Below are 24,838 nucleotides of genomic sequence, written 5' to 3' on the forward strand. Positions count from 1 at the left end.
GCACACACACACAACATACAAATGAAGTGGATTGTTCGCAGCACGCAGACACGACAGCGCATGTTGCTTACTGTACACATACAGCATGCAGACACGTACACGTTGACAGGATAAAGTGAGCTGGAGCTGACAGCCTCCTCAATCCTCCCAGTGAACACGGCACATCAACACACTGACTGATCCAGGCTCCTAAAAGCATTAACACTCTTGGGCTTTTTGCTATTTCATAGCAAGCAGCAGGTTGTTCTATTATTCATAGTAGGAGAGAGAAAGAATGAAGAGGAGTGGGAGAGAGACAGAGAGAGACAGAGAGAGACAGAGAGAGACAGAGAGAGACAGAGAGAGACAGAGAGAGAGAAAATGGGAAAACACTGAAACAGGCTTTATGAATTCTGGGCCTATAATCATATGCGGCACATTGCATTTGGCTAAAGTGCCTGAACACATGGGAAATCCAAACCAACACACACGGCAGCGGCGCGCCCCGCTGAATAAACGCAAGAGCTTTAATGTGCACAACACGCCACAAACACTGAACACACACCGCAAATTATTATCAGTGGCATGGAGAGCATATGCGCGTTAAAGCGTGCTCACACACTGCGTATGGAAATGCCTTTATGCGCTGAACAAACTGAAGACGCTCTGAGCACACAACGCAAGTTCAGCCGTGTGTTGTGAAAATACCCCAATGCACAGAGGACCCGTGTTAAATATGCACAGAGGACCCGTGTTGCAATGCACAGAGGACCCGTGTTGCAATGCACAGAGGACCCGTGTTGCAATGCACAGAGGACCCGTGTTAAATATGCACAGAGGACCCGTGTTGCAATGCACAGAGGACCCGTGTTGCAATGCACAGAGGACCCGTGTTAAATATGCACAGAGGACCCGTGTTGCAATGCACAGAGGACCCGTGTTGCAATGCACAGAGGACCCGTGTTGCAATGCACAGAGGACCCGTGTTGCAATGCACAGAGGACCCGTGTTGCAATGCACAGAGGACCCGTGTTAAATAAACACAGAGGACCCGTGTTAAATAAACAGAATTGGGAGAGTTCCAAATGTCACACAAGCTATATACAGAGAGCGAGGATTGACCGTTGTGGACTCTGCTTCGAAACTGCTTTCCCCCACAACAAACAATCACACACACACACACAGTGATGCGAATCCCATCAGGCACTACAGTAATCATCTCCGTGCCGTTAAGTGCATAGGGCAAGACGCCAATGACCTGAAGGGGAATCTTCTTGGTCCCAAGACATGATCCGGACAAACAAGCAATCTACGGAATACAGCAAAACACTGCTATATAAAAGGTCAATAGTGTAATTCCTTTACAACAACGGGTATGACATAGGGAAACCCAGGGGACAGAGGATACAGAGACCCATAGACCCACATGGCAGTTTGTGGGGACTTTTGAATATGTGTGGTAACCCACTGACCTGCCCATTGGGTGACGTGTTGCTTCAAATGGCGTTGCAGACAATGCTAAAATCAGTCAGTCGGACCCCCCAACGCGAGAAAACTACATTTTTACCGTGCTGCCAAAACAATGTAACTAGAAAAAAATATGTACCGGTGATAACGTTAAGACTTTTTCATTTTTGTAATTTATGCACAAGGCCGGGTTTCTTCAGTGTGTAGCCCCTGGGCAGAGTGTCAAACTCATTACATGGAATGTCTGCTGGTTCTGGGGTTTCCCTTTCAATTAGGCCCTAGACAACCAGGTGAGGGGAGTTCCTTATAATCAGTGACCTTAATTCCTCAATCAAGTCCAGGGGAGCAGCGTAAACCTGCAGACGCTCGGCCCACGAGGGAAATGAGTTTGACACCGACCTATATTATTGCGCTGATCTATATTATTTTCTACAGTACTTCAAAAAAGATTCACCTGTTAAACAGTGAACATTAACATTAGTCCATTTTGAGTTGAGCCCTTTTCTCATGTTCTATGCTACGGGAATCGTGTCATTCTACTGTATAGGATTCATGCACTGCAGGCTACATTGAATTTGATTGATGAGTTTTGAATTGAATTAAAGGCAGTATTGTATTGTACCCCATAACGTTATTCTAACTATGGACAGCACACTTAGTATTAACCAGATCCTGATCCCACTCCTCTCTAGTCATATTGAATGAGATTGAATAGATTGGGCCTCGAATTGAATTAAAGCATTTTGTACAATATTGTATAGCTTTAACTGAGTATAGCATTCACATAGCGATAAAGATCCCCGTTGTACTCGTCGCACCACTTAATTTCCCTCTGGCATGAAGGTCGTTCTCCCGCCTCCTCTTTATGGGTGACACACAGCAAACTGCGAGACGCGCTCTGCCAGGCGAGTGGCGACCCAGTGGGAGAAAGTCAGCCAGACTGCCAGCCCGTTCAGATGGCATCCCACGACAGACAGAAGCCATGGCACATATCACAACACTGACGCCAGTATAGCGGGAAATGGGCCGTGGGGCGTAATAACGAGGGTACAAGGCAGGCACAACGGAAAGGGTAGAAATGACAGTAAAATATAGGGGTTTTACAGTGCTGCCACCCAGTCATGGAGACAACAGGTCATTAACTGTAGATAGAGTCATGGTTAGACTTCCCTATTAGTTACTATGTCACTGGGGGGGGACAGTATAGTCTGCTGTTGCTCTCAGTAATGACTGTCGTGACATATAGATCAGTGGCGGGGTGAGAGAGAGAGGGAGGGGGAAGAATGATAGAGATACAGAAAAAGATGCAAGAGAGATACATTGAATGTGCGTTTGTGTACCTAAAACAAAGACAAAGCAATAATAATGACAATGACACCGAGAAACAAAAGGTCCGACAATTCTTCTAATGGATCTTCGCCTGGGTGCGCGGCTCCACATGGGTGCCCATTACCCAGCAGTCAGTGCTTTGAGACCGCGGGGCCGAACCGCCCACTCAGGATTTCGTGTGTAATCAGGCCGAGCAGGTGAGCCGCGCTCGGCTCTACCCGCCGTCTCTACTCGTCAGGCTAACGCAAGCGGATGGATGGATGGACGGACTCTTGGACGGGTGAAAGAATGAAGGAGTGACAGCTGGGTCAACGGCAGGGAGGGAAGAATAGAGAGACGGGAGTCATAGGATGGACTAGTTTATTAAGACGGTAAAGACGGTGAAAGGTAGTGGCAAGATGTCTCCATGTGTGCCGAGGGAAGAGGCCTTGAGATGCGTAGCCGTGATGAACTGGATTCTGTTGGTGATGCTGCTGTGTGAGTGGGGGAGACAGCGTGGGCGTACGTGTCCGCGAGACAGAGCGATAGGGAAAACTGAGGAAGAACGATAATGAAATGGAGACTAGGAAGAGAAAGAGGAAATGGGTGTATGAATATTTATGTGTTTACTGTACATACGTGTGTGTGTACACTCCCACAAGCACACGTGTACCGTGAGTTAACCAAATAAAGATAGACGATATGGATTGAGTGATGTGAAAGCGGATATGAGACTCCATTATATCACCCTGACGTTTGTCGGGCAGAGGCAGTGGCTAGACGAAGATGGAGGGAGGGAGGGATGAAAGACAAATTAAACTGATATCCCGGGTGAAGATCCTGACAACGAGAAATGATCCGTCGGCTGGATGAGAGATGGAGAGGGGATAGACTGACATGACAATACCCCAATTTCCCACAGTCTTCAAAATGAGAACGTGAGTGAGTGTATTCAAGAGGTAGACGGATGGATAAAATGAGAGAGGGAAATACAAGATATGAAGCAACATGGTGATCTGCACAATGACGAGGGGGAGAGTGACTGATACACAGAGAAAGGTGACAGAGAGAGGTGGTGAAGGGAGCGAATGAAAAGAGCGAGAGAAAGACAGGTGAAAAGATGAAGGATGATAGAGAGATGAGAATGGACAGAGGGGTTGAGTGGCTCTTCATCACGCACTGAAATGGTAGGTAAATATTTAAGGAATGAAAAGGCTCTCTCTCTCGATGCTCTCTCTGATGGAAAGGTATAGGGTAAACAATCCAAGCTGTTTTTGTTCAAACTAATCCTCACATTCTCTAGAAGCTGATAGATGTTGAACAAACAAATTCAAAGGCATTCCCACAAAAACATCTAAAATAATAAAATAGGCATTCCCACAAACTGTAGAAACGTTCTGTTCAGTACAACACATAAATAGAACGAGACAAACACACACCCTATACAGACACACTCCCAATCATCCACCCACCCACCCACACACACACACATCTACAAACAGACCTACACACATCAATCAGCAACCCCCCTCCACACACACACTCCCTAGTCATCCCATCTTTGATTCCCTCTGCAGAGATGATGATTAGAAGAAGAAAAAAAAAACTACAATGAAAATGAACCCAGAACGTACAGAAGCACGTCATTTTTTCCTCTCCATCTCTTCTCCTGGTTAGGATCTATGATCTAGCACAACTCTGGAATGGGAGCTGCCTGTTGGGAATCATTGCTGGCGGGGAAAGTACTGGATTAAACACGGAATTATCTGCAGAATGCCTGGAGCCACACACACACACAATCGCGTACACACCCTCCACTTCGCATCAAAATCATTTCCGTCTCACAGATCTATTCTTAGGCGCAAGAATATCCCCTTCCTCACACATACTCAAACTCATAAAGGACTAGCGGAATGTTGGAGAACCAGAGGCGCTGTTGCATAGCGTTCCTTCCGTGGAGCGAGTCGCCAATCTCCGTTACCAACCACTCTTAACACCACCAATTAACCATGACTGGATTGAAGTGACGCCACGGAAACCAGGGTTATTGTGGTCCGTCGGATGGAGCAATGGGCTGATGACCAGGAGGCTTGCGAGGGACATAAACTTAAGTGGAGGGAATGGAGTGTGGCACTGTTGTGCCTCTGGAGAATGGGTTTGAAACTAAACTCTGTACATAGCTTGGTGAATAAATAATGAAAGTTCATTGGGGGACAGAATATAAATGTAATGGTACGCTAAATATAGTGTTCTGGATGGGAGAGTAAACATCATGGCTGTGGATTTAAAGGGGCACTCAACAGTTCTAACAATAAAGTGGCACCTCACCACTGTTTTGGGAAACAGCTAAGGGATAGGGTGGGTTTACAATTACATTGTTTACAAACAGTAGAGTATAACAAGCTTATAATTTGAGTTCTGATTGGTTAAGACAGTTGAACTAATCTCATGAGGCATGTATAAAAAAAAAATACTAAAAAGATCTACCTCGCTCAAAACAGGGCTGCCAGACTAGCTCTTCATTGCTCTACACAAATTAACGTCAGCCAAATGCACCAGCATCTCTCATGGCTTCCCGTTTAACATTACTATCCAGTCTTGATTTTCTTTAGGAATGTTATATTTTTTGAGAAACTACAGTATTTCTCAGACCAATTAGCGTATACTAGCAACAAGCATAACCACCAAACCAGACAGGCAAATTCAAGGCATCTGACACCACCAAGGACAAATCTACAGTTTTATACAGAGCCGTCACTGAACTCACATTTCTTAGGCACAAAGTAAATCCACCTTCAAGAAAACAATAAAAGTACATCTACTGGATTGACCATATGACTGGAGAGATACTAGTGTTACTAGAAATTCTACTGAATGTTAAATGTATTACCTGTCAGCTTTTTAATCCTCTGTAATGTCTACTTGTTAAATGATTGTTATGTCTTTTTGTAAATTGTAATTGTTTGTAAATCTCTTTTTAGTTCTGTGTTGGGACCCCAGGAAGATTTGCTGACATTATGGCATCAGCTAAATGTGAACCCTAATAAAGTTATGTTCTTCAAGAATAAATGGATATGTATCATTCATTTAAAAGTACAAAAATGGATATACAGTGCCTTCAGAAATTATTCATATCCCTTGACTTATTCCACATTGTTGTTACAGCCTGAATTCCAAATGAATAAAATATATTTTTTGGAACTTTTTGCAAATGTATTGAAAATGAAATACTGAAATATCTCATTTACATACACTACCGTTCAAAAGTGTGGGGTCATTTAGAAATGGCCTTATTCTTGAAAGAAAAGCAATTTTTTCTCCATTAAAATAACATCAAATTGATCAGAAATACAGTGTAGACATTGTTAATGCTGTAAATGACGATTGTAGCTGGAAACGGCAGATTTTTTATGGAATATCTACCTAGGCGTACAGAGGCCCATTATCAGCAACCATCAGTCCTGTGTTCCAATGGCACATTGTGTTCGCTAATCCAAGTTTCTCATTTTAAAAGGCTAATTGATCATTAGAAAACCCTTTTGCAATTATGTTAGCACAGCTGAAAACTGTTGTTCTGATTAAAGAAGTAATAAAACTGTCCTTCTTTAGACTAGTTGAGTATCTGGAGCATCAGCATTTGTGGGTCCGATTACAGGCTCAAAATGGCCAGAAACAAAGACCTTTCTTCTGAAATTCGTCAGTCTATTCTTGTTCTGAGAAATGAAGGCTATTCCATGCGAGAAATTGCCAAGAAACTGAAGATCTCGTACAACGCTGTGTAGTACTCCCTTCACAGAACAGTGCAAACTGGCTCTAACCAGAATAGAAAGAGGAGTGGGATGCCCCGGTGCACAACTGAGCAAGAGGAGAAGTACATTAGAGTGTCTAGTTTGAGAAACAGACGCCTCACAATTCCTCAACTGGCAGCTTCATTAAATAGTACCCGCAAAACACCAGTCTCAACGTCAACAGTGAAGAGGCGACTCCGGGATGCTGGCCTTCTAGGCAGAGTTTCTCTGTCCAGTGTCTGTTCTTTTGCCCATCTTAATCTTTTCTATTTATTGGAGAGTCTGAGATATGGCTTTTTCTTTGCAACGCTGCCTAGAGTTTTCTTTAAGGACACGTCTAAGTGACCCCAAACTTTTAGCGTACACTACCGGTCAAACGTTTTAGAACACCTACTCATTCAAGGGTTTTTCTTTACTTTTACTATTTTCTACATTGTAGAATAATACTGAAGACATCAAAACTATGAAATAACACATATGGAATCATGAGGTTACCAAAAGAAAGTGTGAAACAAATCACAATATATTTTAGTCTTCAAATACCCACCCTTTGCCTTGATGAGAGTTTTGCACACTATTGGCATTCTCTCAACCAACTTCATGAGGTAGTCACCTGGAATGCATTTCAATTAACAAGTGTGCCTTGTTAAAAGTTAATTTGTAGCATTTCTTTCCTTCTTAATGCGTTGGAGCCAATCAGTTGTGTTGTGACAAGGTAAGGGGTATACAGAAGATTGCCCTATTTGGTAAAAGACCAAGTCCATATTATGGCAAGAACAGCTCAAATAAGCAAAGAGAAACGACAGTCCATCACTACTTTAAGACATGAAGGTCAGTCAATACAGAACATGTCAAGAACTGTAAACGTTTTAAGTGCAGTTGCAAAAACCATCAAGCGCTATGATGAAACTGAGGACCACCACAGGAATCGAAGATCCAGAGTTCTCTGCTGCAGAGAATAAGTTCATGATGCGGATGATCTCCGCATGTGTGTTTCCCACCATAAAGCAGGGAGGAGGAGGTGTGGGGGTGTAGGGGATGCTTTGCTGGTAACACTGTCTGTGATTTATTTAGAATTCAAGGCACACTAAACCAGCATGGCCAACACAGCATTCTGCAGCGAAACACCATCTGATCTGGTTTGGGCTTAGTGGGACTATCATTTGTTTGTCAACAGGACAACCGCCAGGCTGTGTAAGGGCTATTTGACCAAGAAGGAGAGTGATGGAGTGCTGCATCTGTTTTTATTTTAATAAATTAGCAAAAATGTATAAAAACCTGTTTTTGCTTTGTCATTATGGGGTATTGTGTTTAGAACAAATATTTAAACAATTCTAGAATAAGACCGTAAGGTAACAAAATGTGGAAAAAGTGAAGGCGTCTGAATACTTTCCGAAGCCACTGTATATGCCTCATCACAATTCTATCTCTGATCTCTGAGCTTTACAGACAGTTCCTTGGACTTCACGGGATAGTTTCTGCTCTGACATGCACTGTCAACTGTGGGATCTTATATAAAACAGGTGTGTTTCTTTCTAAATCATGTCCAAACAATTGAAATTGGCCAGAGACTCCAATCAAGTCGTCATTTTCAATAAACATTTTTTTTTTTTTAAAGAAAACATTCTGAATTGTGGAATAAGACCGGGGGTATGAATACTTCCTGAAGATACCAGCAGTCGCAGATTGCCCCCTTTAAATAATATAAGTTGAATTGTGAGCTTAAGATAGTGTACTAGACGGAGGAGAAAACATATATAAAGTGGTAGTGAGTTTAAAGCCCTCTAGACAGTATATGGCTGAGAGCAGTGGTGCAGGACTGAGCATGACTATCACTTCACAGCCAACATAAAAAGGGTTCGATAACTGGTGCTCTGGCCGATGGGCACCAGAGAAGCGATGGTGCAGTGGTGCATTTCAGGGGTGTCGGTCTTATCTTTTCAAGCCAGAGAGAGAAGAAAAAGAGCAGCCGTTTGATATCTCTCACCCTTTGCTTTTGTCACCGCTGTGCAGAGAGCCGAACCAAAAATGACATGTCCAGTCTCCAAGTGCCCACGGTCAACTTCCTCTCCCTGTCTCAGTGTCACTTCCTTGGTTCTCTGTTCTGAACCTTGTCATTGTAGCTAGCGAGCCAGCGCTATCCATTACCCACTGCCTTGGGATCAGTTCGGATTAGCTACTGTAGACCGCATAACACCACATACCGACAGGTGACCACTTTGTGGATGGTTGGTAAATGCTGATTCCAGATCAGCTGGAAAGCGATCACTGGACTGTCCATTACCCACTGTCCTAGGATCAATTAGCTTAACCCACATCACCTCAGATACTGTCACGTAACCACTGAGAGAGGTTAGGAGAGGCTGATTCCAGGTCAGATGATAACCCATAGTACCTCAGGAAAAACAATGAATCCAGTTGCTACATTTGCCTTATCAAAAGGTGCTGCAGCGAGTTAAGCTCGCTCTGAGTTTTCCCTCATGCACAGGTTCACGCGTGCGACGCCACACCTGCGAAATGTGAAATGCACTGCTGACGAAGTCACAAGGCTTATTTTAAGTAACGCGTGTTCTAATTTCACAAAAACAGCGAGGGACGTGTGATCTTTCACACAGGTATCACACGTTACTGTAGGCTTTTCCTGGCAGCTGCTGTTTTTAGAATTACCTCGTACCCCTGCACATCGACTTGGTACTGGTACTCCCTGTATAGGGCAGCAGGTAGCCTAGCGGTTAAGAATGTTGGGCCAGTAACCCAAAGGTCGCTGGTTTGAATCCCCAAGCCAACTAGGTGAAAAATCTGCCGATGAGCCCTTGATCAAGGCCCATAACCTTACTTTGGAAAACTTCTGCTAAATGACAAGAAATACTGAGTGTACAAAACATTAGGAACACTTTCCATGACACTGACCAGGTGAAAGCTATGAGCCCTTATTGATGTCACCAGTTAAATCCACTTCAATCAGTGTAGATTTTTCAATCCTTGAAACAATTGAGACATGGATTGTATATGTGTGCCATTCAGAGGGTGAATGGGGAAGACAAAGTATTTAAGTGCCTTTGAACGGGGTATGGTAGTAGGTGCCAGGCGCACCGGTTAGTGTGTCTGCTGGGTTTTTCACGCTCCACAGTTTCCCGTGTGTATCTAGAATGGTCCACCACCCAAAGGACATCCAGCCAACTTGACAACTGTGGGAAGCATTGGAGTCAACACGGGCCAGGAACTCTTGACACCTTGTAGAGTCCATGCCCAGACGAATTGAGGCTGTTCTGAGGGAAAAAGGGGTGCAACTCAATATTAGGAAGGTGTGAATTTTTACTCGTTATTGGTATTCACTGTGTATTTATTCCTCGTGTCACTATATTTTTACTGCATTGTTGGAAAAGGACCCATAAGTAAGCATTTCACTGTTAGTCTACACCTGTTTACAAAGCATGTTACAAATAAAATGTTATTTGATTTGAGCTCTCAGGTGCTGTGACAACTGACAGCTAAATTTGCCACACAGACACAAATGTGACAGTTTCTGATGAGGAACTGAGAGAACATTCAGGAGGCGACGAACTAGTCAGCCAGTGAGCAAATCCTGTCCATCCCGCTGAGAGACTGACCTGGAGAAAAGACGCATTAGGCCATTTATCTGACAATCTATGTCAATCCATTCAGCCTGAGTGGCGCGGGAAAGGTGAGAGAGCAGAGCAGCTAGGCTCCAGGGCGGTCCACACAGGGCTCAATGAAAGGCCCCCTGCGGCCGTCCACAGCCCTGCCGGTCCATTAATACTGGCCAGCCAGAGTCATTAGTGGCCTGTCGATATATTGTAGGCAGGCAAGCAGCCGGCAGACCCGAACTTAGTAGGATATCAAGCGTTTCTGCTAGCCTTGCCATCCTCTGGCTAAGGTCCCAACCCCAAAGGTAAACAACGAGCTACTAGGTCATGTGGGCGAGACACTTATTGGCGAGTCGAGGAAAATGATTTCAAGTATTCCGGCATTCAGCATTCCAGTGCAATTTTATGTTCTACTTAGTCTAAACAATGACATTCCACAAGTAATGCCATGGGAGAATGTGTTAGGCTGTATATTTTACAGTTTTTGTATAGCTCAGTTTCAATATAATGTATAATCCTTGACAATTAGTTTCTAATTTGGAATGGAACTTTTACATGCCTGGGAATTCTGACATGCCTGTCTTCCATTCATACTGGGGGATAAAGGGTTATTTCTAATGAAGAAAATAATAATTAGCATAGACGGTGACCTACAAAATCCATAACAATTCACATTCTCTAACACATAGGAAACAAGTTCCAACTCAGTCACTGTTCAAAACAACGTGGAACTAATCGAATAATATGCAAACACATTTTTTGTGCGTGTCAGCTCTACCTGATGACACAATTTGGAAAAACGACATTCCATTACCTTAAAATATAAAAACAGGTCTATTTCAGTCGTTATGCGCCCTGGCGCATTATTTCACATTCAGCCTGTGTGCCCCGCCAAAAACAATTGCTATCCTTCCACCTTGTCAGTTGACACCCAAAGATTGTAGATTGTCTGAGGTAATTGTTTGTTGCTTGTCATTAACAATGTCTAACCTTTCAAAGCCTTTACATGCCAGAAGACTTGAGGCAGGTTGACTTTCGGAAACTATAATTACACACCATGTACAGCGGGGATCATCAGCTAGATTCAGCCACGGGACGATTTTTTGTTGAGAGGATGGTCGGGGGGGGGGGGGGCGGACCATAATTAATTACAAATCATTTGCAGACTGCAAAAAAGACCAAAGAGATAGAATATTTGACTAAAACGTCATTTAAAACCTTGCTTACGTTTGCATATGATCACATGCGTCTTTCTATTTTGGGGCCAAATTGGAGAACCCCGGGGCCAGATGGAGAACCCTGATGTACAGAGATCTTTAAAAAAAAGGTTATTTTTTCACTACCGTTCCCTTAACTGAAACTATGCCATTCATGTCACAATCGCCTGCATTAGGTCAACAAGGATAAAAATGTCCGAATGAAGAGAGGGTTTGACAGAGTGCCGCAGAGAGGCGTAGTCAAGGCGACAGACGAGGACCTAAAGTGGCCTCAGGATGACCATAAACGCTCTCTCTCATAGACAACAGTCAAGGATGTTGTGGCAATGTAGTACCACAGGCTTGTCTGAATAAGCCACCTTATTTAAGTCCATCAATATCATTTGGAACTGTAGCCAACATTAAAATAGCACCATCCAGCCAACTTGTTTGTTGTAAACAACTCATTCAGGGAACCCTCAATGCATCTACTTGAGAAACTGCTCGTTGTCGTCAGTAGTCTTGGCATGATGGTTCCGCTACGTTTTTTTATAGCATTGTTACACATGAATAACCCTATAGTTTCTCTAGCACTCTGGGTAATTACACTGGTCTAGATAGGGATGTTGTGGAACAATGTGATAAATGTAACGTAAAGAACAGACAGTTCTCTGTGTAATACAGTGGCGGTTGGTGCCGTTTAAGATGAGGGAGGATGATTCTTTTTTTTTATGGCCTTATTACTATTACAGCATATTGGATGACTTTTCATATTCCATTCACCCAGCTCAAAGGAACATCGATAGGTTTAGGCTATTACATGACTCTCATTTTCCCTGTGCCCATCATGAGGTTGCTACAAACTAGCCTATGAATGAAAGTTTACAACGTGGGTGTACAGGTTGAGAGAATTTTGAGTAATAATGGTGACAGTGACACATTCAATCCCACCTTGCACAGTCTTGCCTGCATCTAGCTGACCTAGGGTGTAACCATTAGTCCAACGGTTGCAAACAAGAGTTTCTATTGGACAAATTCAGGTATGTTTATCCCCGTTTTGTTCGCTTCCGTTTAAGAAAACTTTTTTTTTTTTGAATCAACTGAATCGGCGCAATGAATACACCCCTGATCACACAAACAGTTCACTTTCATACCAGACACATACAAACAGCTCGTTGTGTAATATCTATATAGAATTACTTCTCATCTATGTGCTCTCCTCCTCTCACCTTTTCCCTTCGCTAGTGGACTTCAGTGCAGAACACATCAGCTGTCTGTGACCAGGCAAAAAAAAATACAACTTAAGCCAAACCTTCATACCATGACTGCTACACACAGCCTACATCGTTGTCAGGATATAGTCAACATAGGCATAGCTACTAGAACTAAAGGCGTTAGTAAACCCGCTACAATCATGCAGAACAGTGTGGTCAGCAGCAATCAGTTTAGCAGTTACACCGGCAGGCCCCGGTGGCTATAAATGAATAAAGCCAAAAGCTTACCTTTACTTGGAAGAGTTCCAGTGTCGAACAGCCATAGCCAGCTAGCTAACAAAGCCTCCCTCTCTGTTAGAGCCGGGTGTTTGAGTAGGCTAAGTAAGTGAAAGTGAAAATATATACTATGAAATATAGCTAGCTCCCTCTTCCTCTCTTGTTCAAAACTGTTCAACTAGTCTTTCTCTCTGAGTCGACTACTCACCACATGTAATGCACTGCAGTGCTAGCTAGCTGTAGCTTTCAGTACTAGATTCATTCTCTGATCCTTTGATTGGGTGGACAACATGCCAGTTCATGCAGCAAGAGGTCTGATCAGTTGGAGGACGTCCTCCGGAAGTCGTCATAATTACTGCGTAAGTCTATGGAAGGAGGTGAAAACCATGAGCCTCCTAGGTTTTGTATTGAGGTCAATGTACCCAGAGGAGGACGGAAGCTAGCTGTCCTCTGGCTACACCATGGTGCTACTCTACAGAGTGCTGTTGAGGCTACTGTAGACCTTCATTGCAAAACTGTGTTTTAATAAATTATTTGGTGACGTGAATATATTTAGTTTAATCTAAAAAGGATAAACTTTGTTTCACCATTTTCTTTTTCTGAAATTCACTGAGGATGGTCGATCCCTTCTTTCTCTGAGGAACCGCCACTGGTGTAATAATGCGAATCGTTTCAGTTCTATATCGAGGCAGCCCTAATAACCGCAAGGGCTAAAGCAAAACATTGTCGATATACATGTTACATACACAATCAAATTCACAGACGGACCACTACGCTGTCTGAATGTCACACACAAGACTCAAAATCATATTTACAAATCCATCATACTTTAATAACACCAGAATACTAAAATAATGTGAACAAACTGGAACGAAACACCCACAATGTCAGATGGTGATACAGAGAACATCGTTATACTAGCAGCTTGTAGTGAGAGAGAGAGACAAACATCTGAGAATATAGGAGCATTTTAATATTAGTCATATTCTCCAGGTCATAATCCTGTCTATATTGTGCACAAGAAGAAAAAAAACAATAATAATAACATACCCCACTGTAGAATTTCGCCGAAAAAAATGAATTTCTTATTATGCCAGCAACTGGGCTAACATGACCACATCAATTAGTCATGCATGTTGCTCGTTATGTTCGATTTATTTATACTATTTACACGAGGGACACAGGGAATACTGCACGTGGTGGAATGGTGAATTTAAGGCTTTGTTTGGTTGTCTTGACATTAGTCGGACATGAATTGTAGGCTGTCTGACCCATTAGGCTTTTTAAAATGACCACCTCCACTGCCCTTAGACAGGGAGAGTAATTGCATTCCAGGAACTTTGTTTTTTATTCCATGTGAAATTGGTGCTGGGTTTACTTCTTAAAAACAGGGAAATGGGGAATTAAAGGTTTTAAGCCTCTGTAGAGATGGACAATGATGATGGAGCCCAACGAGGAACAATGGGAGGCATTGCACTCAAGTTGTGTGTCAGGTCGGGGAAAGATATTTGTGTGTGTGTGTGTGTGTGTGTGTGTGTGTGCGCGCGCATTCTATGGGTGAAACAGATCTTCTGAGAGAGGGTGATTATATGCTCTCGTGTGAGTTTACCTGTGGAAGGAAGAGAGAAAGAGAGAAAGAGAGAGAGAAAGAGAAAGAGAGAGAGAGAGTGTGTGTGTGTTTGTGTGGAGAAGATGGTGAGAACAGCTTGGAGTTCAAGGCCCTCGATAATATAATGTACCTCTATGTACCAGTAGGCTACAAGATACATGCATGCCTTGACACACATGTAATTACAGTACAAAATGACCCTAGTCATTGGTTATTTTCCAACCAATTCCCATAATAGTAGTCTGTGATAATGGACCGATTTACCATAATCTACACAGCACTTCTAAATAACATTTGTTATAGGAAGTCTCGAAGATAAATACACACTTACTTCATTAAATGGATATTTTACATCAAGAAATACACAACCAACACTTCACACAAGACTGTAATTTTTCTTCATTTAAAAAAATGCTTATATCCATTCGCACAAAACATAAGGAAAACAAACCGTTCATTTGGACACAGTGGTGATGATCTGATAATGTGATATGAATCTGTGATAAAAGGCAAAGGAGGAGGAGTCGAACACAATATTTTCAGAGCAGCGGCCCGGATACCAATACCCAATCAAGTTTTCATCTGTCAGGGGTGGCACAGGAGACCACTCCAAAGGCCCTTAGAGTCACTCCAGCTCCACCAGTGAAATATTCATGTCCATGCTGGTCCTCGTGCTAAGCAGTTTCCTATCACCGTGCCCCAACCCCTTCATCAGTGAGGTTACTGTGCATGAAATGAGTGATGAATGACTCCGAGATAAAATCATGATAGGTTTAGCAATCCATATGTATGAAATTATGCAAAACAACTCCTGCATAATATTGGGCTATTACGCGGTGAATCAGCGTGTGGGATACACACACACAAACTCAAAATCCACTCGCCGACACAAATGTGTTCAATCGCGCTACACACACCCTTGCACAATTGACACACTCGTCAGCACACCCACGCGCGGCCGCTGCTTTAAAGTGTACGCCGCTAATCCGACAGTGGAACATACTGCGGGTGGGGTTAGCTCCTTACCCTCGTTCCAGGTCTGGCAGAGAGTCAAATTCGGTCCACTCAGGAGTCGAAAACACATATGCCGGCCAGGCTTAGAACTAATGGGCATCGCACATGGTCAGAAATACCCCCACACACAGTCACATTTAATGTGTTACTGCCCCCTTAGAAGGCCAGAAGAGATTAGAGAGAGATACAGTAAAAAAATAAAAATAAACTCTACTAAGTATTCCGCCCTGCTAAAAAAGAAGAAATATTATTTAAGTCTAAGTAGATAATTGATCATAGACGGTCTACCTCATACCACCTCATAATTCCTACTGTATTCGGGAGCAAAATTTCGTAATTTCAGCCTTACGTGCAGCTTGGTTTAACTGGATTAAATCGCACAAGTACTCAATAACAGCCGGAAATCAGCCTCTCTCTCTATCCCTCTATCCCGCCGCACAAGATAACGCGCAACACTTTTATGCTTCTTCCACTCCTGAATTAAACATGCGGGGTAGGAACAGCTTGTTCTGGTAAAAACAGAGAGGGAAATATTCCGCCTCTGCCTCTGATCCTCGAGCGTCGGCGGCGAAACATCTCTTTGCCATTAAAAAGACGGCGCATTGATCGACTTGCCGGGGAAATGGAGTGTGCTCCCTTTTAATTGGTCAAACTGACAGGCAGAGCAGGAGGCCCAGTTAGAGATGGGTGTGCCTGTCCATCTGTCAGTGGGTCTGTTATCTGTCCCTAGGCAAACTAGACAAGCTGGTTTTGGACCCTAAGCATGGTAGGCTAGCACACCTCGGACAGTGCCAGCTGACCCGCTGACCCCTGCTTAGCAGTGACATTCCACCAACATTCAGGTGGAAAAAAACCCAAACGGATCTGGTCGCTCCACTTCTCTCGTTCAAACCCCACCCCCAGCTTGGTCTACCATGTCGCCGGCCTCCCAAATGTAAAAGAAAATAATCACAAAGCCATTAGAAAGAAGGAAAAGTGCATGAAAATGAAGTTGGAAACTAAGTTGGTGGGACGAACCTCTGCCTAATAGTCAGTAAAACCAAATGTGCTTCAACAAGGCCTTAAGGCCCAAACATCTTGATAATACAAAGACCATTACATAACACTGTGTATGAATGCCTGTGATTGATGCACATTAAGCAAGTTACAGCTTTGTTCCTTGCCCTCTACACCGCGGTTCACTGGAGGACATCTTGAAGCAGTAGCAGTGGTTATAGAACTAGGTGTGACCGTCTATGAATGCGTCTAAAGTTTTACCATGAAGGTGACATTGAATGGTACGTTTCCTTACCAAGAAAAAGCCTTTACGATGTTTGCAGTCCTGTGGATTAGCTGCCTACTAATGCAGTCGCGCGGTCATTCTTCACGTTTCACTTGCTAAGCTGAAATGAAATGGAGCAGTAAGCAGCATTGAAGAGGAGATACATCGTTTAATTTTTGGGGTAGACTGACTGACTGACTGACTTCGAGACGTCTAGTCATTCAGCAGCGCCCTCAAGTCATCATTCTGCTTGTCCATCAGTTACAGATCAGTTTCAACTCCTTGTTTTGTTTCTGTAGTGATTTCTTTTAATAGAAAATAATCATAAGCGAAGCATGTCTCTATAGTATGCAGGGGAAGGGTGGTTGTTGGTATCATTCCAGAGAGGTGGTTGGAGGTTGGTGGTGGACTCTCCTCCCTGTCCTCAGCTCTCCCTCCTGGACCCTGTTGGTTGACCGCCCCTCTCTAGACGTAGATGGCAGTCCGGGAGATGACCGACCCATCCCGCTGTGACTCCATGTCGTCATCCAGGTAAATGCTGACCCCTCCCATCTCATCGTCGCGCCGGTGGATGTGGTAGGCTGGCGCCATGCCCACGCTGAAGCTGTCGTAGCGCTCCTCTTCCTCCTCCAGGCTGTCGTCGAGTGCGTCGAACTTCCTGCGCTCCGCCTCATCCATTTCGCTGCTCAGCAGGATGTCGTGGGCGGTGGGGGTGGAGCCTGGCGGGCCGTGGAAGTCGTTGACCTTCGCCAGCGCGCCGGGGTCACTCTCGCGGTAGGTATAGATGGGCCCGTTGATGTTGGGCCCAGTGCCTCCATTCTTGTTGCCAGCTCCGCCGAAGAGGCGGGCTTTGTTCCCGTAGGCGCCTGGCTCTCCGTTGCCAGGGTAGCCGCGCCGTTGCCGGCGACTGCGGGTCACCAGGACGGCAACCAGCACGCTGACCAGCAGCAGGGCCAGCAGGCTGCCGATGATAGCCCCCGCCACCACGCCCGCGTTGGACGGGTCCACTATGGCCTCTGCAGAGGGGGGAGGAGGGGAGCAAAAGGTAGAGGGAGAGAAAGAAATGGGGGGAGGAAAGGGAGGGGGGTTGGTTGGTTTTTAATGGGCCTCTTTCCGTAGGAGTAGTACTGTTGTTCTGGTGCTCTCCTGGTGAGATGCGGTCAGTGAGGTGGTGGTGGTGTCTCGATCAGTGTTGTAGCGATTTGACTGGAATTGATTCCTCCCCTTTAGTTGCAGTTTTTTTGCAGCCCCCCGTTGCCCATTTCTACGGTCCTAGTACGGTTGGTGTGAGCCAAAGTTTGAGCCGGTCCACTCTTGTTTCGGTAGAGAAACAAAAATGAGGAACACATTGTGTGACCCACAATGTGACGAATCCCGGGTCTGAGATTTTGACCGAGGCGTACATCGGGCACAACAACGCAGAGACGAGAGAGAGAGGGACAGGGACAGAGATAAGGAAGTGAAAGGGGACTACAGAAGTGGTAATGACTAGCACTGTGGTCATGCATTATGAAATACATCAACATACTGCTGCTGCTCCCCCCAGCACCAAATGGGTCAGTTAGTTTAACCCCAGGCTATGAGCGCTCCCCCACTGTAAACCAGGAACCAGTCCAATGGAGGAACTCAACTCAACAGAGCCACATGACGCTATAAGAGGCTGAAGCCCACCTGCAGTTTGATCCATTCCAAACTCCGACCTCATACAGGGCAGCTTGGAATGCCCTGCCAAGACAGAGGGCTTAGGAGACGTGAGGCCTTGATGTCTATATCTAATTCTGGGTATGGGGAGACGAAAACGTCAAAGCCACGGCACAGGGAGAAATAGGACAGGGGTAGTTGGGAGTCAGGACTAAATCAACCGGAAAGGGGTCAAAATGATCACGTCGAGCTTATATCACGGCCTACATTACTGTCACGTCAGAGAGATTAGGGGAAGAGGAGCACAACGGCAGATACCTGAACAATCTTTTCCTGTTTCGGAGAATCACAAATTGGCAAACAGGAAAGAGATTCTCCGAACAGGAAAGAGGCAGGGAAAATAACATGGATGTGGGATGATGTGGAAAATAATGATGAGTGGGATTTCAGGTTCTTGCCGTACAGTACAGGTAAAGTACCCATATGTATAGAACTGTAAATATCCAATAAAAACCTACGGTTGACACACTCTTGGTGCACTTAACGCTCGTCTATTAAAATCCCTCCAGATAATGTGTGGAGCGTGAATGTACCGAGTTCTGCTGCCAGTGTGATCTCTGTCAATGGGGGGGGGTTCAGAGCGCCTTCTCAACCTCTGCATGCACATTCACCTCAAATCTCCTGTCCCATCAACCCCAGCTTCTCCCTTTCCCTGAAAGTCTCCTGTGTTTCCATGACAATCTCAATCATTTCACATTCAAGGAGACTACTCGGAAGCGAGCCAGGCATTTCCTCAATCACTCCAATTCCCTCGCTTTCTTTTCAGCCATACGAGAGAGGACACAAAGTCTCGCACACACAACATTTATTTTTTACTCCTCCATTTTAGTCCACAGCCAATTTAATCCCCCGTCTCGCTCTTCGGATATTGAGTTTCTAAATGATTTATTTCTGAGAACGCCAGGCAGATGTGCTGAAACTAAAGCAGAGAAAAGATGCCTTACTGAATAACAGCTACTACTTCACCCTCGTTTCACCTGGAACCTTTACATGTCCTTTCAGAAGTACATTCTCTCTCACACACACACACACGTTGTCGCTTTAATTCTCTCTCTCACTCACACACGTCTCTGCCTCGCTCACACACACACTGTGTTGTCTCTTTAATTCTCTCTCTCACTCACACACACACGTCTCTGCCTCTCTCACACACACACACACACACACACACACACACACACACACACACACACACACACACACACACACACACAGTGCTGTCTCTTTAATTCTCTTTCTCACACCACACACACAGCTGTCTCTTCTCTGAATTTAATTGAGCTGCTCCCTCGCCCCCCTACAGAGGTGAGGAACGCTAGGAGGTATTCCCCCCCCCCCCCCCCCCCCCTCGGTGACATCCCCCCCTTAGTCACTCTGCTTCCTCATTCACCACACCTTCTTCCCAGCTGCAGTCTCTATGCAGCAGTAACACTGTATTCACCCAGTTGGCAAGTACTCTTAAGTGGACTTGCTGGCTGCTTTTAGGATGTGTCGATACACACAAACAGGGAGGGGTAAACTAGTGTAGCTCCGAGAGGGCCCCTCCCACTCAGACACACCACCACAACGTCAGCCTGGAGGAAATGAGCCTCTGCTAGGAGTTACTGAAAATAAATGACTGCATCGGAAAAACAAAGAGATGCTGTAAGCAGAGATGGGTGAATTTGGATCGGTATTGATTCTCACCGTGTCTGGTGGTATGTGGCTAGATGTAAACACGCTGCAAAGGCTAAACACCCTGTTAATGTGTATACGCCGCATACTGGATAATATTAACCCTTCAGCCGTCCGTCAAATATTATGGGGTTTCCGTCTAAACACATCTGATCGGTTTAGCTTCAAGCTTTTTTTGATTTTTTAACATTTATTTAACTAGGCCTACACCGGCCAAAACCGGACGACGCTGGGCCAATTGTGCGCCGCCCTATGGGACCCCCAATCACGGCCGGTTGTGATACAGCCTGGATTTCGAACCAGGGTGTCTGGAGTGACGCCTCTAGCACTGAGATGCAGTGCCTTAGACTGCTGCGCCACTCGGGAGCCCTCCACCAGGCTTATTTAGACACCAATTCTACAGCGCATACATAATATACACGTTTAGCATCTGCTTGTCTTAAGACTCAAATTCATAACATGAATGTCTCTATTTTTAGATAAAGGACTGATTCTCAATCAGCTCTGTGACTACTGTGCTAAGACTGCACTATACACAGGCACATTTATTTTGAGACCAATTTTAAGTTGGACAAATCTGCTGCGATGATTGAATCCAGACCTCGGCTGTTGATAGAGATCAACAAACCGACACAGTTAATAGCAATGTAGCAATCTGCCTCAAAATGAGGTATTCTGTGTTTCCGTGAGTCATTCATGGGGGGGAAGCTGAAGAGCGAGAGAGAGCGAGACAGCGAAAGGAAGGAAGGAAGGAAGGAAGGAAGGAAGGAAGGAAGGAAGGAAGGAAGGAAGGAAGGAAGGAAGGAAGGAAGGAAGGAAGGAAGGAAGAAGTGTGTGGTTTCAACTTCATTCTTTCAGAACAGAGTGAGGAGGCCCCAAAGCTGGGGTAGAGGGGGAAAAGCAATCCCCAGTACTAGTCCTGAAGGATTTAGGGCACTCGGTCTTCCATTGGCTTCCCATTGATTAATGATGGGGGATTATTGAGCCAGATAGTCATCTGCTGTGCCATAGAGCTAACCCTCTGGCTAATTGAAAGGTAGCTTCATGACCCTGGAGGATTACAGAGCTGCGCTCCTCCAGCCTGAGGCTATGCAGATAGGGGAGCTTGTTTGTGCTGGGTCAGGGCAGTTGCATTTATAACCCAGGAAAAATGAGGAAGATGACAAAGGCACAAAACGGCAGCGTGTGAGCGGTTAAGGCAACGGCAAAGCGTTCGGGATTAGACTTTATCATTCAAATTGAAATGCGGCCGCTCACAGGCAAGGTAATCATTGCCCTTTTCTTGGGTCTTTAGACGCCTGGCACGGGAATGCCAAAGCAGGCGTATCGTTCGGCCGTCCTTCGACGTCAAACGGCTGAGGCAGAGCGGAATTGGGGAGGGGGTCTCTCCTGAGAAAGTCAGGTTGCTACTGGAGGCAGGGTTGGTGGAGGACCTGATTGAGAACGTGGCCCCAGTTCAGAAGGAAGCACAGGGTGGTTGTTGACATTTGAATGAAAGTCAAGCAAAGTCTTCCTGACTAGTAAGTAATGCACTGAACCACACACATCGCCATCAGAAATATTTAGGAAATATATACTCAGATTCTTAGTCAGATACGCCTCAGGCTTCATTCAATCATTCATTGTGTTTTGGCAAGGAGGTAAAATATATATTTTTATATACATTTTTAAAATTGACCAACCTTGGACATCAGCACTCCACCTGACTGGGTTAACTTGCAGAGCTTAAAAGGGATAGTGCAACATTTTGGCGACGAAGCCCTTTTTCTACTTACCCAGAGTCATATGATCTTGATGAGCATGCTAGCTGTTCCAGTAGACTTCTAGTCATTGTGCTAGTTAGCTAAACTACCTTCAACTTCCTTCAAACTGCACGCAGAGACATAAAAATGGCATCCATGAGTTCATCTGACTCTGAACCTACCCAAAGGGCTTTTCCTCGAATCGCAAAAGAAAAAAGAAAAAAAGAAGAAAAAAAAAAGAAATCACACTATCCCTTTAAGCTCTGCAAGATAACCCAGTCAGCTGGAGGGCTGATGTCCAAGGTTTGTACATTTTGCTAGTTATTTGGGGTTAGTTCTTTGTAACACGCATCTTCAGGCAAGGTTACTGGGTCACATTGGACTAGCTCTGCAAATGGGCAGATGTTCATGGTAGATATTCTCCAACTTGTTTATTTGCACCTTCCCGCCAGGTTCTCCATGGGGGCAGACTTAGCCTCTCTCTGGGCGCCACGAGGCAGCCTCTGATAAGCCACCGTGGCCATGTGCCTGCCTCTCTCCTCATCTCCCTCACAGAGATGAAACCTCACGGTCAGGCAATTCTCACTGCACCCCCTTAACATGGCCACAACTGAGGAGGGAAACAAAATCTGCTCAATGGAGATGGATTAATCTAGATATGACCATTTATCAAAAAGAGGAACATCCAGTGGCCTCCAGCCAGTCCAGCCCCGAGGAGGACGTCAACGGAAATACTAGCCCCGGGTTTATGTCAGCAGACATTTCAGTGCCAGGATATCCTCGGTCTAGATTGGTTTATTATTCTGTCCCTGCGGAGGCTTGTGTGCGGGTCCAGCGGATGGCTTGCCTGAGGAAGTGGTGTGTGTGTGTTCTTCTGATCCCTTCAGAAGTGTTACAGTGAACAGTGACAACAACCGAGCCAGCTGGACCACCCACTAGGGGAGGGGGGGGGGGGGGGGGGGGGGGGACTTGGAGAGAAGAGAGGTCACGACACCCTGCCAGGCCATTGAAGGTTTAGCAGGAGTCATCTCAGCGTTCTATGGGACTTTTCTGTTATTGTTTTCCCCCCGTTCTGCCTCTCCCCCCCTACACGGACAGATCCAGCTGGCGCCTTGTCGACACTAACGCGCCATCTCTGGCACGTGCCCGCTGTGCAAGTGTCGAGCGAGAGAGTGGTGCTTTTTCCCCCATCGTCAGCAGAACTCGGTTCTTGCGTTCACTCGGAGGACGTGACGTGGGTCACGTGACCGAGAGCTCCTCTTTTAAAACGGCGAGAAGGGACTTCATCTCCTACTTTGTGCCCTCCACCCTCGTTACAAACCCAACCTTAAAGGGGTGTTATAAAAGCCCCCCGCCCACAGATAAATAGCTCAGCGCTTCCATCAGAAGTTAAAGGGAACAAAGAGAGCTTTTAACAGGATTCACGAGTGAAAATAAAAAAGGTAACTGATTTGGTTTGTGCTACAAAGTGGTTTCATTTCAAAGTTGCTTTGTTTCAAATGTGTTCCTGCACACAAAACTCCCACTGTCACAGGATGAAACACTGTTCAAAGCCAAGGGCAAAGTCAATGGAGGTTGGACCAGGTTGTTTTCTCCGATACTTACAAAGATGTGGGGCTGGTGGGAGTGCCAGCCAGCCCTGATACCGTAGTCACAAGGCAACGCTGCCAGCTAGAGCACCAGAGCCTTACTTCTTCCCCACCTCCCACACGTTTCAGCAGTGTGGCGCCTACAAAGCACCTTTGTTCTCAAAGGGAGACAATTCAGAATCTCTAAAAGGATTCCCACGGATTCTAAATGTAGCTTTCGCGTTGTCTTTGGCGAGGACAAGCTCTAACTGCGCCGGTTCCACCGATCTAAAAAGTCGGCACCCATTTTGACCAGGCAGAATCCACAATGTAACAAAGTCAAGGCTCGCCAACGGAAGGCTGCTCCGTGTTAATTGGATCAATGTGTGAACGCATGGGCGCAGAGAGAGGAGACGCCGCAGCATATCTCCGAATACATCCATTTCAAAAAGAGGAAAGATCTGTTGAAAGCACATGCAGAGGAAGAGCGGACTCTTAATTGTAGGGGGGGAAAGACCTACACTGAGGATGTTGGGGGGGAGAAAAGAATACTCGGCAAACTGGCTCACACCAACTGATTTCCCCGCATGAATAAAATAACCCTTCTCAGAACCCCTACAAGCCAAACCGTCACCCAGTTACCTGCCCAGCAGATGACAGAGTAAACTGTGAGTGAACGTTCATCTCTGACAGTGTAAATGATGGAAAAGACCAGCCTGCAGGAGTTTAGCCCTGATCCCAGTGTAGTGTGTGTGTGTGTGTGTGTGTGTGTGTGTGTGTGTCCACAAATGTTTGTCTGTGTTGCACATATGCTCGTGGGTGGGATTGTATCATTGTGTGTATGTATCATTAAGTAGGAGTAGGGAGGCAGCTGTCCCATGCTCAGTGGGTTTGACTCACCGATGACCGCTGTGGTGACCTGGTGCTTGCTCACTCCCAGCCGGTTCTTCACCTCGCAGACGAAGGTGGTGTTCACAGCCTCGTCCACCTTCCGCACGATCAGCTTGTTGGCGTTGATCTGCACCGTGTCAGGCATAGGACCTGACATGCTGTGTGTGGGAGGGAGAGGGGGAAACAGGAGTGAGAGAGAGGAGAGAGAAACCACAGCCATATGACCTGTTCCTCTTCCATATTTCCCTTCCTAACTCAGAACTTCTACTGGAGGAGCAGAATGTCGGCTGCAACAACAGTCTATCTAACCGCCATCTGTCTAGCGCCACGAGACGAAACAAAGACCATGTGGTAATAATCAACAAGAAGAGAAAAACAAATTAAATATGGTTTTCTTTTCCATTTAACTGCTGCAGAGATACTTGTGTTCCCCATTAAGAGATAAAAGCAAGCTGCTGGGCCCCAGAGGACGGGCAATATTGGTAATCTAGCAGATCAGACTGGAATTGTTAATTGATTGTTTATGCCTGACTGACTCCTCC

At 45.3% G+C, this 24,838-nt stretch overlaps 1 protein-coding gene across 3 annotated transcripts in view; it reads right to left on the minus strand.

Moving 5' to 3' along the window:
• LOC106569973 (poliovirus receptor) overlaps nt 1–24,838 on the minus strand; it is a 74,193-nt gene that overhangs the window by 22,138 nt on the left and 27,217 nt on the right. The window contains exons 6-7 of one of the 3 annotated variants that reach the window (XR_001320595.3): nt 24,306–24,454; nt 16,751–17,736 (exon numbers count right to left, since the gene is read on the minus strand). Coding sequence is in view for 2 of the 3 variants with exons in the window: in XM_014141769.3 (XP_013997244.1) it covers nt 17,186–17,736; nt 24,306–24,454 (700 nt within the window). In the remaining variant the exon portion in view is untranslated. Of the gene's footprint in view, nt 1–13,641; nt 17,737–24,305; nt 24,455–24,838 lie in introns of those variants that run through there. The other 2 variants (XM_014141769.3, XM_014141770.3) reach the window with 2 other exon arrangements.

The sequence above is a fragment of the Salmo salar genome, chromosome 14 (genome assembly GCF_965601325.2).
Source record: "Salmo salar chromosome 14, fSalSal1, whole genome shotgun sequence".
NCBI classification, from domain to species: Eukaryota; Metazoa; Chordata; class Actinopteri; order Salmoniformes; family Salmonidae; genus Salmo; species Salmo salar.